This window comes from Rousettus aegyptiacus, unplaced genomic scaffold (assembly GCF_014176215.1).
Source record: "Rousettus aegyptiacus isolate mRouAeg1 unplaced genomic scaffold, mRouAeg1.p scaffold_m13_p_2, whole genome shotgun sequence".
NCBI classification, from domain to species: domain Eukaryota; kingdom Metazoa; phylum Chordata; class Mammalia; order Chiroptera; family Pteropodidae; genus Rousettus; species Rousettus aegyptiacus.
The window spans coordinates 20,728,329-20,745,285 of NW_023416295.1; the positions used below are offsets into that span (position 1 = coordinate 20,728,329).

General features: G+C 36.8%; 1 protein-coding gene across 6 annotated transcripts; it reads right to left on the minus strand.

Annotated features, from left to right (window-relative positions):
• Positions 1–5: 5 nt before the first annotated feature.
• On the minus strand, positions 6–16,564 carry RPE (ribulose-5-phosphate-3-epimerase). Of its 6 annotated transcripts, none has more exons than XM_036236406.1 (7): positions 16,405–16,560; positions 16,038–16,090; positions 8,891–8,970; positions 4,403–4,542; positions 3,995–4,129; positions 3,366–3,452; positions 6–1,726 (listed from the first exon to the last, which is right to left on the minus strand). In XM_036236406.1, the coding sequence occupies exons 1-7, from the start codon at positions 16,513–16,515 to the stop codon at positions 1,604–1,606; spliced, it is 729 nt and encodes a 242-aa protein (XP_036092299.1). In that variant the 5' UTR covers positions 16,516–16,560; the 3' UTR covers positions 6–1,603. The 6 variants fall into 6 exon arrangements, with proteins under 6 accessions (XP_036092299.1, XP_016014088.1, XP_036092302.1 ...); XM_036236409.1 differs by lacking the exon at positions 16,038–16,090 and adding an exon at positions 15,702–15,732 and having other exon boundaries at positions 1,604–1,726; positions 16,405–16,536; XM_036236408.1 differs by lacking the exon at positions 16,038–16,090 and adding an exon at positions 15,702–15,732 and having other exon boundaries at positions 1,604–1,726; positions 16,394–16,412.
• Positions 16,565–16,957: the final 393 nt, after the last annotated feature.

Sequence of the window (16,957 nt, forward strand, 5' to 3'; positions counted from 1 at the left end):
CTCTATTCAATGTTTGTGTTAATGTTCTTATTTTTCAAATCATATTTCTTAAAACTTATAATAGCCTAAAGGAGTTTAATGACACTGGTCATGTTACTTCTTGCCATATCTATTACATAATAAGAGTATTTACAATAATAAAATGGCTGACACACATTTGTTGTCAAAGTATAATCTGGGACACAATTTAAATATTTAGTTTATGGATTAACTCTGTACCTTGTCACCTTTTAGCATACCTGATCCTGCTTGGATTAATAAAACAAATATCCTCAGAGTCAAAATCCATAGTTCCAGAATATCCTCAGTCTCTTGGTTCTGCTACAGAATAAAGTTAGACTGGAAATAAGACAATGTTAAATAAAAGAAGCTTCATTTACCTAATACACTCCCAAGGCCTCCATCTGTAAAGAGTACAGACCAGAAATCCTATGCCCTATGGGATCCTTTCCATGCTATCAGCCTGCTTGTAGTATCTTCATTTTTAAAATAGGGACAAAAACACCTGTCCTACCAGAGGAGTGACTTGATTTAATGAGATTATATCAAAGTACTTTATAACCTACAAAACATAAACTTTATGATAGCTTTGCACTGAGCATCCTCAAAATTCTACTATCCTAGAAGCTTTACATACATAATAGTAATAGTATCTCTTCTAATTAGTATCTCTTTTAATGCGCAATACAATCCTGCAAACCCTGCACAGTTGTTACAATTACATTCAATGTATAAATCAGTTAATAGAAGCTCAAAAAGGTTAGTTGATTTGATTTGCCAAGATCAGATACTTACAAAGGGGAAGAGGCAAGATTCAACTCGATTTTACTTCCAAAGAGAAGCTTTTCTCTCCATTCTGCTCACAGCTAGCACATTATTTCTCGTCCTTAAGAATGGTGGGTGTGACTAAGAACAAGGTGGGGTGGTGGGGGAAAGCACTGAATAACCTACCCATGCAGCAAAGCTAACAAAGAAAATACCCTGATAAAAATCTATGCTTGTATATTAGAACCAACCACTTGAAAATCGCTGGACTTCGTCCATTATAGTTTTTATATCAAATATAAGGTGCAAAATAACAAATACCTGTTTAGGAACAAGAAAAATATGGTATACCATCCCAGCCACATTCAAACTTAGATTTTTCATAAGTTCCATTCTATTCATAGCACGCATATACATAAATCAAAAATGACATTAAACAGGAAAAACATAAGGACTTTCCTGCTTTTAGGAAACAGCCAAGAACAACAGTCTTTTTAGAAATAGAGAAAAAAACTTTTTTTTTTCATAGCTAATATGCATGCCTTCCTTAGGCATTCAGACACGCCTTAATACAGCCATATTACTCTTTATAAAAATCAAGTTTCCCAGTAAAAATGGTATTTTACCACACTAATCTTTAAATTCCATCACTAAAAAAGTAACAATACACACCAATTTCCAACCTCTCAGAACATTCTGCAAAATAGATGTTAGTCACTGGAATGAATAATTGCTCAGAAAAGCAGCACTTCCTCAATTGTGATAGGATTTGGTAGTCAATATTCTTGTTTTCCAGTAAAAAGACTTCATAACCAGAAACATTTAACTCCTTGTGTTTTCATCGATCAAGAGAGCGTTTCTGAGCAGCTTCAGAGCAAACATTTCTTAACAGGTTGATCACAGATCTGGGGTCTTCACTCCTCATAATGGCACTGCCAGACACAATCATGTTAGCTCCTGCCTGGAAGAAGTAAACAACTTAGGTTATGCCTCGAAGGAAGATGCAGAAAAGCCTAAAACCATCCGTGGCATAGAGTTCTACTCTTGCATCTGTCAATCAGCACTTTAACTGTATAAAAGCCTCTTTGAGAAGAACAGATTTAAGCAATCTGGTTTAATGAAGAAAGAAGTTACAATGCTTAACGAATGAGGATGTGAAATCACTTTTAAATGTATCTAAGAAATCACTGACTTTTTTGTGATCACCCTAAATAAGTTATACTGCATCTTTGCTAATATTAAGGTAAGGTTTAAAACCTTTCATCCTCAACTCTTAAGGTTTTTCTAATATATACCAACGATTCCTGAGCTACTAAAACAAACCTATCATTTAATTTTGAATTATGTAGACTGGTAGTCAAAAGGGCAATTATTGCTAAAATTGAAACTATCCATAAAATATGGCAGCATTAAATATTAAACAATTTCTCATTTTCATGCCAGAAAGAATGGGATGTCTTTTTACTTATGCTTCATTGCATTCCAGAATGGTTTTGAGGTGGCTTAAAGATTTTCAAGGTATTTCTAAATGTGAAAACAAAAGAAATTAAAGAAAAGCAAATAACACAAGTCCAAATTTAGCTCTGAGCTTCCTACGATTTGACTCAAGGAAGGAAGCCCAATCCGTTACATGATTCATTACCAGAAGAGGGACTATTGGCAGAACCACTAAAGCTGAGGAAAATGTCTCCACAAAACACTGCCACTCAACGATATAATGCACTACATTTCTAACAATATTCTGCATAAAAAATTTAAAAAAAAAAGTTTTACAGAGTTACAACGTAACACATCTCTTAACGTAAACAGGAACAGCACAAGGGCACAGATCAGCAAAAAGAATTCCACAATGGGTCAAAGGATATGTATGCTCACAAATCATTTGGCCAGCTCCTCTTCCATAAATATTTATCATTCAAGCTTCTGATTAAGTATAAAGCAGAAAAGTGAGGCATTTATACAAAACACTAGAAGTGCAGACTATACCATGTTGCTTAGCAAAAGCAGGCCGCAGATGCTTTAATCACCTGCAGTGCTATAGGAAGGTCTGGCGCCCTCTCAGTGAAGCTTAGGAGTGTCATTTACCTCGGCTAACTACTTGGAAAAACTCATCTCACCTCTACATAGTGTGTTAGAGGTACCAGAGATGAGATTAAGAATTTCATCAGAAATGGCCCTTGTCAGTTCTTACAAGGGACAAATAGGTAACTAATACACCTCTAAGTTCTACAAAATAACATTCTTTTCTCCTTTATAAGAAGGTAAGTTTTCTTTCCCTATTTGGAAAAAATGACTCATTCCAAAGCCATGGAACTTAATAATCTTCTAATGGCTGGCATTCTGCATATTCTTTTTCAAAAAGAACTTTCTTCAGTATCACTCAGATAATTGAACTTAATATTTAATGATTATGTGATTTTTAGAATATTCACTCACTGGTCTTTATTCTCCTAGTTCTACATTCAAACAAAAAATACTTCTCCAAGAAAGAAAGGCAATTTAGGAAAGGTAGGGGTAATCTCTTTGGCCCACATGACAATGTCCTGGACACTACATTTAATGGGAAATTGGGCTAGGTCATAGTTGAGGAGCAGTCTCACCTCTGCACATTTATGGATTGTGTCAGGACCCACTCCACCATCGACCTCTATATCCAAAGACGGGAACTGGGTCCTCAACCAATGAACCTAGACATACACGAGGAAATAAATAACTCCTAAAGTGAATATCTTGAGGGGAAGGGGACAACAATCAAACAAAAAATCAAATAGCCAATATTTGCCTCTAAAATAGAACTCCAAATGTCTCATCACATAATAACTTTATATGGAAAAATATGACTTGGGAAAACTCCCTTTTTCATATACTGAAACAAATTACATCTTCAGTTTGGCAAATGGGAATTTGCCATGGCTTTACATAAAATATATTTCATGGAAACAAGACAAAGACAAAGCCCTCAATATTCAATGAAAACTCCCAAAGCTCTAAAGGCTAGAGAGATAGTGGTTTTGAAAGAAAATTTCAAGATTAAGATGTAGTAGCTTCTCTAATTTCCAAATCAAAATCTCTTACAGCATTTATCATACTGTATTACAATGATATGTACACATTTCCACCTCCCCACTTTCAGAACAGGATGCGTTTAAATATACAAGTGGTTTAATATATGCTTATAGAATGAACATACCAATAAAAGCCTCACTCTAGAATAAAATACTTCTTTTACCTTTGGCATCATATCTTCCATGAATTTCTGCCCTCCAAACCCAGGTTCCACTGTCATAACCAAGGCCATATCTATCTGATTAGCCCACGGTGCCAAATACTCAACTGTAGTTCCTGGTTTGATGGCAAGGCCAACCTGTGACAGAGACAAATTTGCTACATCACATTAATAATTACTTCCACATTATATTATTGTGGTGTATCAGGTTCAATAGACATGTCTATTCTTAAGTAATACTCAAAAAAATTATTACACATTATTATACTTACACAAATAGTAAGTTATACCTAACCTGTGGCTTTCTAGCTGCAGAATAGCTGCCTAAGTCAGGTCTTATCTGCCTATCATTTCCTGTCTTCCACCAAATCTTCCCATAGTATAAAACATTACTGTAACTGCTGACCTCACCTTCATCCCATTCTCCCGAATGTCTTTAATCAAAGCCCCTGGGTTCTCAGTAGCTTCGAGATGAAATGTATATTGATTGGCTCCTGCTACAGCCATTGGCTTTACCCACTGTTCCGGCCTCGACACCATCATATGCATGTCTAGAAAGAAAAGACAGATCTCTTAAGTACTACTGAAAGGAAAATATCTGGCTCATATTATTTAAGTCTATTGTTTTTGATATTGCATATATACTCTTCTGACATCAAAATAATTATTAAATAGTTACTCTTCTGTATAGCTAGCCCTTTATCCTGAGGATAAGGTTTCAACTTAACTCATTTACAAAAAGTATATATATGTATTTTTCCACGGTAAGCATATTTTGTTGTATATGAAAAGTAATGACTAGAAATCAGGAAACCTAGGTCCAAGTCCAGGAAATGCCATGCTAAACGATTTGAAAAAGTCATTATCTATGGAGACTTGCATCCTCATTATATAAAATAAAAAAGATAAATAAACTGATTCTCTTCACAAATATTTTATTGAGCATTTGCTACACCATTAACTAATTAATCTAGTCCCTAGAAACAGAGCAAAGATAGGCAGAAATCTCTGGGGGATTACATTTAGTCTGGGAGATGAACCATAAAAAGATAAGTACATATAACAAACACTAGGATGGTAGTTAATAAGATCAGTGAGGCAGAGGATGAAGCGAGAGAGTACAAAGTGCAGCAGGCCATCAGGTTTCATTCCAAATGAGACAGAGAAAACACTGAAGGATTTTGCGTGTGGAAGTGACAAGATCTGACTTAGCAGGCCATAGCAATAAATCTAGGTAAGGAAGGATGATGGCAGCAGCAGAGGATGGGAGGAAGTGGTGCGATTCTGGGTATGTTCTGAAAGTAGAACCGAAAGGAGTTGCTGTGGATCAGATGTGGAGGGTGTGAGAGGAGTCAGGATGGTACAAGGATTGGGGCCTGAGTCACCGGAACACACCTACCTTCACCTGAGAGGCAGAAAACTGCAGGAGGAGGAACGGATTTAGGGGAAGGACGTGTTACCAGAATAAGTCTGACACGCATCCCATCCTAATTCTAAAGCTTGAATCATATAAATATGTTAGGTAAAATGGGCATGGCCTTCTTAAAGATCATGACTTAAAACACAATAACCTTTAAGGAGAAGGAGAGGGCAGCTTAAAAGAGGCTAAATCAAGAAATAACCATTGTGAAGAAGGAAACAGTAAATATTCCTGTGTCGGTGGACGATAGTGAAAGAACTTTGAGTTTTTTATTTTGCTAGAGGAAGCATATTTCTGAAATGGCTGAACTACATTAAAGAAAAAAAATTCTAGTATTAGAACTTGAATAATATAGTAAGGCTTTGAAAAAATGTCAGGAAAAGAGTATACCACTTGACTAATGAAGTCAAGATTAAAGTTTATATTTCTAAACTAACAAAGTTTACACAAATAGAATATGTGTTAAAAGATATACTCTTCTGTGTTTCTCATTTCTTTATATTATAAACAAGGAAAATTCAATCTGCTTTAAAATATCTAGTTTAGTCATTCCTTAAGCTACCAGACTGCTGTCATTCAATCTCTAGCATGCAGTAACCACTAGCAACTTTCACTGGAGACTCTCTAGTGTTCAGGGAGTGAATGGTTCAGTGAATTTGCCTGTAGTGAGCATACTAAGTGAGCAGTTCTCAACTGTTCTATTATCATGCTTCCTTTACTTACATTCTTCAAAATTACTGAAAACTTCCAAAAATGTTGTTAATGTGGGTTATATGTTTATTAGTATTTACTGTATTAAATTCAATTTAAGAAAAAATTAAAGTCTACTCATTGGTCCATTTTAAAAGAGAATAAGCAATAATAAACCTATTATAAGTTAATGATGAGTGGCATTATTCTATATTTTTGTGAGTCTCTAATGTCTGGCTTAACAGAAGACATCTGTATTTTCACAGGTACTCTGGATTAGATCTATTGCAATATGTTGTTTTAAATGAAGGAAGAAAATTACATGAAAAAGGGGGGAAAACATTCTTTTCAGATAAGTATGGACATTCCTCTATTTCTACACAAAAACCTGACAAGTGGTACTTTTATAAAGGTTAGCTTCAATGTGGAATCTGTAAATTCTACCAGTGGACTTTTTGTACTTTTTTACACTAAAACCCATTGGTCTTATACGTTGAATGGATCTTTCAAGTATTGGTTCACTGAATTATGCAGATCTTCTAAATAGTGATGCATTTCATTATATACTATCAAAAAATCACATATTATAGCACTACAGATCTTATCGGAAAAGCTCTAAGTGCTAGGAATCTGTCAAGCTCACAGAAGAAGATATACATTTTCCAAAATTCTAATTTTCACTTGCGAGCTCTATCAGTGGCAACAAAAACTAATCAGTATTTTCCTTGAAGTGAAGGCTAACTTACTGTTAAAGAAAATGTCAGAAAAATACCCAAGTCTGATAACCATAGTTCATCCATTAGTTGTACTTTCAAGTGAAAATAGTGTTCATAAAAAAGCAGCTAGTTTAGTTCATAACTCAAACAATGGTACCAGTGGTTTCTCTTGAGAAAACCATTAGCCTCCAGCATGCAGCAGAGATGCTTTATATGTACTTCCCACTCTGTCACAAAAAGTATTGAAAAGGCATGCATTCAAGGACCAAGATTTACTAAAATCAGTAATTTGCACTGTGTCATCAAGGATACTTACTATGAACACACCACAATGAAGAATGTAATGACTACTTAAATAGTTCAATACCATTGCCTTTACTCGGGCTGAGGCACCAGCAGATTATAACTCATTAGCAGTAAGGCATACAACTTGTGATTTGGTTCCTAAAATATATTCATGTATCGATTATGCAACAACCGGAGCCAAGAATTAAACAAACAAAATGCTTCTTAATGTAAAAAGACACAAATCCCAAACATTAAAGCACCTGGGGTCCATTCATCTTTATTTTAGATACACTTCTAGAAAGACTGATAAGCAAGTTTACCAGCAAATAAACTAAAAATAGGTAGAGAAAGCAGATTGTGTGGTAATAGGAGCAGAGTTGATAAGAGGAGAGGCACTGATAGCAGGAGACACAAATAGCAGTGAGGTGTTGACAGTAGGAACCCAAATAAAATGGAGAGAAAAGAAAAAAAATTTTTTTAATCCACACCAAGCCAGAAATAGAGGACTCTATGACTACTCTACAGTTGGGGCAAACAATGCTATTTATTTCATCCACCTCTGAGTCTTAAGAACAAATTTATATTTGATCATTCATTTTCCAAAATGTAGTAAAAAAAAAAAATAAGTTTAAATAATCAGAGAATTATATTCCATCATTTGGAAATTTCAAAATGGTGAACATGCTGGTGGAACACTATTACCCTCACGACACATAAATTAGGCGATAATGCACATTTTCTTTGGTGCACTCAAAGTGGATGGATACTATAGACAGGCTATGTCCAACAGAACTTTCTACAATAGTGGCAATGTTCCATAGTGGTGCTACTATAAAGTAGTCACTAACCACACATGGCTACTGAGAACTTGCAAGATGGTTAATTTTACTTAAACTTATGTACAAAGAGTGGGCAAGTGAGGCACTGCTAATTTATTTTTTAATTTTTTAATTTAAGGCGACACAACCCTTGGTTGACCTCACAGATTGCAAGGACCTTGTCAGTTTACATTCCCTTATTTTTTATTTTTTATGCCCGCAGCACCTGGTCTTCCTGGGTAGTCTCTCATCCAAGTACTAACCAGGCCTCGACCCTGCTTAGTGTCGAGATCAGACAGGATCTAATTTAGTTTAAAAGAACAACATGTGAACTAAGTCATGTCCCATGAGAAGTAACTTCTAGGTTATTGTGTCATCTTAAATATCTTAATCCACATTATCCTACAACAATGAAGTGGGAGCATATATAGGCCCCACCTGCAGAAAGCACCAATTTGCATGAAATGGGCTTCTACACCATAAATCAATCAATTCATACATTCCTTTAATAATTACGCTGAGCCCCAATCTTGTGTCTATGTTTAGCTCTAGGAAAACCATAGTAAGTGGATGAAATTAATGCTCTCACAGAATTTATAGTCTGACAAAATAACCTCAGATTGAAGAAGTTCTAAGAAGAAAAATCCGAAGGTGATATAACTGCATAAAGGTTAATATAAGATAGGAGACTTAGAGAGGACTCTCTGAGGAAATGACAAATGATCTGAGGCCAAAAGATGAGGCAGAGCTAGCCATGTGAATAGTTTTCTAGACAAAGAGATTAGCAAAAGTGCCAAGGCCCCAAGTCAGGAAAGAGTTCAGCTTATTATAAGCAGCCAATAAAGCCCCAGCACAGATAGAGAGGGTAAAAGCGTTCTAGATAAAAACGGAAGTTGAGAAATCAACCATCTATTTTCCCTTTACTTGAGGAATACATCTAGCTTCAGATGGCATAACACCCACTTACCAAAGAAAGGGTCCTGGCCTAGCTGCTTTCGAAGGCTTTCTACCACAGGGTGACCAAAGGTGATGTTGGGAACAAAATGCCTACAAGACAAACAAAATCTTACTCTGAAAATGTTTTCAATTAGTTTCAGTATTTTTCTCAATATGTATTCTGATGGGGTAGATGGGATCGTTTGTGATTGCACTATTTTTCAATTTAATATTTAACATCAGTATTAAACGATACTAAAAATATCTGGATAATTTTGGCTTTATAAAGCAGTTATCTCCTTAATATTTGAACAAATCATAATGGCACATGATTGAACTCCATAATTCACAATTATTGACAAGCAGAAATGGAAAGATGACAAAATCAAAACCCCAGAAGTTGTATGACTTGCCCAAGTCACATACCAGTAAAGAAGTTCTGGACTCTAGTTAATACGGGTCTTTCAAATCCTAGTTTGTCACAGGCTGCCTGTGGCTACTTCTGATCCACCTCTACCACAGAACACTAAATGACAGTTTAAACTTTCTTAAAGACTGTCAATAAAGAAGCTTACTGTGTGTATTAAAAACCACCATTTACTGAGGGTTTACAATATGCTAGGTATTGTGCTTTACAATTCCTTTCATCTTCACAACAGCCTTTTGAAGCAGATGTGTTATTACATAAAGAGAAAGGACAAATAACTTCCCTAAGTCAACCAGCTAGTTATTTGTGGGGGCAGGATTCAAATTAAGTCTTTGAGGTATCAGACTCAAAGTACTTAACTGTTATCCTACTCCAGTTCGTCCTTGTGTTCTATCAAGTCCCATGCTGGGTGCTTCAGAGAGGACTGTATTTTATTTAAAAAACTATGCGAGAGTTCTTGCTTAGCTCAGAAAAGTTTACAATCTCATCTGGAAGAGATGCCTAATGACTCACCAGAATTCATGAACTACTGTTATAGCATAGTTGTTGGCAGGAAGCCAGTGCAGCGAAGGACCCCATTTCCCAACACCCACTATATACATGAGACTAGTTCTCGCCAATGGACGGTGAGTTTAAAGTGAGGTGAGTCACTGCAGAGCCCAGTAGATTAAGTGGTATTCCTTTTCTGTTCTCACACAAGAATGGAAAGAATCTATAACCCTGAATTTCTGCATGGAGTGATATTCACACGGAACTATTTGTTTCATGGATAAGAAATAAACTTCATAATGTTAAGTCACTAAAATCTGGGCTTTACTTGTTAAATAGGTATTAACCTATTATGAGGACTGCAAGAAAAGATAAACAACAAGTAGACAAATATGAAGTAAAATGGTTTCACAGGCAAGCAGTATAGCACTCTAAAAGAGGGGGGAAGATCACGAGATTTACAGAAAAGGATTTGTACAGGTGGGAAAAGAAATTAAGCAAAGGCAGAAATAAGCAAGTTATAGTCAAAGAAGGAGGAAGATGGTGTTGGTTAGCTTGGCTAGCGTGAAAAAGGGAGAAAGCAGACTGTGTGTCACAGTAAGGGTATCAAATGCCAGGCTAAGTGTTTGGATTTTATCCTGCTGTGATTATAAAGTGAGATTTTAAACCAAGAAGCAAATAAAAAATAAGATGCAAATAATAAGGTAGGAAGATGGACTGTGCAGTAAATTGAAAACAGGAGGTAAGAAGTGTTGGCAAATGGCAAGGAATAGTAAGAATGGAAAGGACAGGTATAAGTGATAGGACTTGTTAATTGATGAGATGTGGAGGGGGGGTGTTGAAGGAGAGAATAAACCATTTTTAAGATTTTAAGCTTAGAGGACAGGCAGAATGTGTGTTAATAAAAAATTAAAATTTATATGGGTTAAAGCATCATTCTAAAACACTTTCCATGTTAACTCATTAAAACTTCACAACAACTCTATGAGCTAGGTAGTACATTAACTGTATTCTACAGATGAGGAAAAAAGCCCAGGGTCACATAACCAGACAGTGCTGGAGGCAGGCGTTAAATGCAGGCAACCAGGCTCCAAAGTCCAGGCTTTTTACTATGCTAATCTACCTCTCCATCAGCAAGCTAAAAATTAACAGAAAAATAAAGTCCAGGTGAGGGCGAGAGACAAGAGAGAGGGGGGTCAGGATTCAGGACACATCTCAGAGGGACTGGTAAGGTGGATGGTTACAGACACTTTTACTCATGGGCACACTGGCCCTTGGAGATTGGGTTTTAGTATTTAGGAAATCATTCTACCTTTTGCCTAAGAGTAATGACAGCTAGGGTTACAGGTAAGAGGCTTGATATGTTTACTTACAACTTGAAAGTAAGGGTCAGAGAAGCAGGCAATGAGGCTTAGAGAATATCATACAACTCTGGAATTGAAAGATTTATATTTCATTTACTGTTATTTTTTGTGTGTGGCCTTAGAAGTATAAACATACCTTGTTTTGTTGTGCTTTGCTTTACTGTACTCAACAGGTGTTGCATTTTTTTTTTTTTTTAACATACTGAAGGCAAGACCCTCCACCAGAAAAAAAAAAAATGACTCGCTATACTTTGATACTCACTTTATTATGGTGGTCTGGAACAGAACTAGAAAATCTTTAAGGTATGCCTGTACTTTTTTGTCTCAAATTTAGGTTTCACTTATTATGAAAATTAACATAATCAAAAAATAAACTTCATAACTTGACAAAATAATACATTTTTAATTTCATTTGTAAACAAACAGATTATATAGAGCTACTGACCCCCAAATTATAACAAATTGTGCTACTGAAGATCAATTCAATGCACTAGGTTCACCAAGCACACTGGGAGAACAAAAATGCACTAATATACTCAGAAGAAACCAAAGGTTATAGCTAAGCCATAATTTTAAAAAGGTTACAAACCCAGGCATGAAGTCAGGGTGACCCCAAATTTGCCTGACAACAGTAACCATGGGAACTTACAACAAAAGGATTTACAGGCTCTACTCTAAGCCTACTGAAACCGAAGAGGGCCTGAGAATCTTAAGTTTTAACAAGTGCCCAGCTTGGAAAACACTAAATTATTTCACTCTAATGAAGAGACATTTTAAAAATTATTTTACTCTAAAGAAAAACTTTTCAAGTAAGTCAGCTTTGTTATTACACCACTCTTTTTTTTTTTTTCCTTGATGGTAACTTTTGGGAGTAAAGTCTGTAAAATATAAATGCAATAAAAACCCTCCTTTTTGTCCAGAGAACTTACTGAAATTCAACTACAATTATTTATAAGACAGGGATACACTTATTTTATCTTTCATCATCTTCCATCATCAACCCTAAGCTTTGTTTATAATTGTCATGGAATCTATTTCAGACAGATCAGACCTTTATCAGATCCCCAACAAGGCAAAGAGGGTAAGAGAAGTACTAACTTTGATATAAAATGTCACACTGTAATCAGAAAACACTTCTTGTGAATCAGAAATCACAAACTCAAGCCTACAAGGGTTGGCAAGTTATCATGGAAGAGCAAAACAGCGCAGATGGGGCAGGAGAGAAATGAAGAACATGTAGCCTAGCTAATGGTGGCTGCCATTCAGCTCCAGACTGCTGTGGAATTGTGAAATAGTGGGCCCAGTACTAGCAAATATTTGGATGTCTTTCAAGTCAAAAATCTAGCACTAACGTGAAATCTTTCTAATTTTAAATCCTGGTAACTAATTTAGAAATTGCTCATTTGCTCTATTTCCACACTAAGGACCAGCACACTTCCAGTCACTGTCCTGTCATGACACATTTATATGCTTTCCAATTTTCTTTTCCACTTGTCCTTTATTTCAAATATCTAATCATATTAGTACAGTGTTCCCAGAACTTGTTCCTAAGATGAAGACATTCAATTTTAATAAGGAGGGAAACAGTAGCCTCAATGGGAGAGTGGGGACCAGAAAACAAGGACATCCAAACTCAGTTAATATTGAAGATTTTTAAAGGGGGCTAGGAAAGAAAAAAGCTTGGACGCAGTACCCAGAGCAAAAATGAACTGTGGCTGGCCACCTCGAGAAAAGCAGTCCACACCCCTGCTTTCATAACCCTGGCTTAGGAGACACTGCAGCTCAGCCTGGCTCTACCTCTTCTGGTGGGACATTCAGGAAGTGGCTGAACCTCCCTACGCTGATTTCCTCCTTTGCAAAAGGGGAATAAAAATAGCTCTTAGCTCAAAAAGTTGTGATGCTTAAAAGGGAAAGGATTTTAAAATGGTGTATGTAGAATTCAGTATTTTCCAAATCAAGATATTTCTTGGCAAAGGGGGAAAGGAATCAATAAAAATACTTTTCAAAATGGGTTAAAGATATAGATTTAAGACCCCAAATGATAAAACTCCTATAAGAAAACATAGGCTATAAGCTTTCTTACATTGCTCTTAGTGATATTTTTCCTGACATATCTTCTTGGGCAAGGAAAACAAATGAAAAACAGATGGGGCTGCAATCAAACTAAAGTGTTTTTGTACAGCAAAGGAAACCATCGACAAAATGAACAGATAACTTACTGAATGAAAAAAGATATTTGTCAATGATACATCCGATAAGCGGTTAATATCCAAAATTAATAAATAACTCATACAACTTAACACCAAAACAAAAAAAACAAAAAACAAACAAAAAAAAAACAACCACTTAGAAAATGGGCAGAAGACCTGAATAGACATTTCTCCAAAGAGGACATACAGATGGCCAATAAATATGTGAAAAGATGCTCAAGGTCACTAATCATCAGATATGAAATTAAAACCACAATGAAATACCACCTCACATCTGTCAGAAAGGCTATCATCAATAAATCAAAAATCAAGTGTTGGCGAGGACGTGTTGGTAGCACTGCAAATTGATACAGACACAATGGAAACCAGTTTGGAGGTTCGTCAAAAAACGAAAACTAGAACTACCTTATGACTCAGAAATTCCACTTCTGGGTATTTATCCAAAGAAAACTAAAACACTAATTTGAAAGGATATATGCACCCCTATGGTCACTGCAGTGCTTACAATAGCCAAGATACGGAAGCAACCTAAATGTCCATCAATACACAATTGGATAAAGAAGTGGTACACATATACAATGGAATATTACTTAGCCATTAAAAAAAAAGGAAATCTTACCATTTGCAATGACATGAATGGACCTAAAGGGTATTATGCTAAGTGAAATAAGTCAGACAGAGAAAGACAAGTACCATATGATTTCACTTATACATGGAATCTAAAAGATAAACTAAACGAAAAAAATGGAAATCAAATCATAGAAACAAATGAGTGACTGTCAGATGGGAGGGGTGGGGAGGGCTGGATGAAAAAGGTAAAGGGATTAAGAAGTACAAATTAGTAGTTACAAATAGTCATAGGAATGTGAAGTAAAGCATAGTGAATACAGTCAACAGTACTGTAATGTGCATCCATAGTGCCAAATGGGTGCTAATCAGGGGGATCACTTTGTAAATTATACATATGTATGACTGCTATGCTGTATACTGGAAACTAATATAAAATACTGAATGTGAAATCTAATTGAAAAATAAAAAAATTTAAAAATTCTTTTTACCTTAAGCTCAGGGTTATAAAGCCTTTCCATTCATTCAATCAACTGTAACTAAGCTTGTCATGGTGCTTTACCTGCAGAGGATAAAGTTGAGCCAGGGAGACCCTGTTTTCAATGAACTTACAGTGTAGCGGGAGAGATGTAATAAATAAAAATGTATAAATTAATAATTGCTCTTTGGGGACAAAGAATTACTTAGTCTTTCTGTAAGCCCAGTACCCACAGAAGACATTTAATTTCTGAGACAACACAGCTATTGCATGTTTCCGATCCTGGCTCCACCATTTCCTAGCTTTGAAATCACTGACAGGTGATTTCATCTCTTTGCATCCAATTCCTTACTGTCAAATGTTGACAACAGTACTAACCTCTTAAGGTCCAGAGCATGAAAGCATAAACGGTTAAGTGCTCATAAATATCAGCGAGTATAGTTATCATTAACATTTCTGACTTTTGTAAACTGAAACAAATTATTTTCTCCATTCACTCAATTATTTAAACATGGTACAAGACTTATTTAAAAACAAATTACTTTCTATGTCAAATAAATTTCCTACATATAAATGTAACCAATTCTATCCTGAAACCCATAGGTGTCTCACACAAAATTTTCTGTCTCATTCTGAGCCTCAAATACAAAAATGTTGTCACCCATCTCTGAGATATATACTCCATTCAGTAATATTACCTGTGAAAGTTCGGGGCTTTCAAACGAAGGTGTCGAAAAACTACATTAAATATAATTACATATGATATCAAACTAAAAATTGAGTTTTTGCAGAAGTAACATTTACTAATCTTACACACTTAGCCGAGAATTCTGAGTACTCTAAGGTCAAGATTTTACATTATCAATTGGGCATACCAGTAAGGTAACCGAGTGGAATGCAAGAGAAACGACAGATTTAACCACATAGAACAAAGAAAACATAAGACAAAACTCTTTTAAGAAACATGGCATTAAAAAGAAAGAAATATTTTGAATATACACGATTTGCAAATCTGCACGAGGACACATAGAGATTTTATCTACTTAAAATATATTTATTTTTCTATCCTAACCCAAGGTAATGGCTGTTAAGATTTTATGGCCAGTTATCAGTGGGCCTCAGAAAGTTTCTTGGCAAACTGAAGACTCAAGTTGCAGCTCTGTCACAAGGTTGAGTAATTCTGAGAGTCTTACCGCTTTCCCTAAGTTTGTTTCATCATTTTATAACAAAATTAAGAAACCAACATCATTCTGATTCCAAACAGTACTGATTATGAGCTATAACTACAGTGCTTAAAAATTACTTACAAAAAACTGACCTCCCTGAAGAGCAGGGTGCCTGAAGAGAAAATAGACAGGAAAATCAAAATTCGAACGAGACAACTAACAATTATAAAGAAGTTATTATATTATATTCCAGGCACTGTGAACTGTACGTGTACTACCCCATTTCACCTTCCAAAGATGCCTAAGTGGTAGAGTCTATTACTCGCATTTTTCACTTAATGAAACAAAAAACTCTATGAGGTTAAGTGGCTTGTCCCAGGTCATCTTAGCAGACGGCAGAACTCGGACAATCTCACTCCATGTGCCAAACTCTTCATTATCACATAAGGCTGTCTCCCCAGCTTTGCCACTACCTACCTATATGAGCTTGGGCAAGTCATGCCTATCCCCTTGGGCCTCAGTTTCTCTACCTGAAAATGAGAAACGTGTTCTAAAGATTTAAGGTCGCTTCCGCGTCCTAAGTGCTAAAAGACTATACGTTACGCGCGGGGGAGGGGAGGAGACTAAGATTGGGACGCATTCGTGGCCCAGGATGTCACCTCAGCTCCACTCCACCGGGAGCTTCCAAGGCTTCCGCCCCGCTCCGGTTCTATTACGGCGTTCAGAGTGAGGCGCTCCGCGGCACAAGGACGCCGTGCACCCAACAGGCATTCAGTAAGGGTGAGCCTATCCCTCCCCGCGCGGCAACCACGACCCGAGCCCCGCAGAGTTACCCGTCCATTACATCCAGGTGCAGATAATCGGCCCCAGAGTCCAGCATTCGGAGGCACTCGGCCCCTAAATTGGCCAGGTCGCTGTTGAGGATGGACGGACCAATCCTGCAGCCAGACGCCATGGTGCTCGTTCCCAAAAGCAAGTTACCCCACGAGTCCCCGGGAAAGACGAAGGCGTCGCCCCGATTGGTCGCGTAGTTTGGGTCCCGCCTCTTCTCCGCAGACTCTTCCGGACTCCGCCGGAAGTAGCTGCCCAGCGAAGAGGAAGTCCTGCCTTTCTCTCGGGGGATGGGCATAGGGGCGGAGCTTCGCAAAAAGACGTTTTCCTCCTTCTTCTGACCCTTTTTTCAGAGGCCTTGAAGGGTCACCTAGTCGTCTCAGAACTCGGGGAGTTTCTTAATATTTTACCACTTTACACTCTCTATAGTTCCCTTTCCTCAGCTCTTGTGCTCGCTTCACTTTTTCTTTCTCCATCGTTTTCCTTTCCAGTTCCTAGTACCCTTAAACACAAACCAAAAACCCCTTGGTCCTTATTGCTCATTGAACTCTACGAGCTGGAAGAGT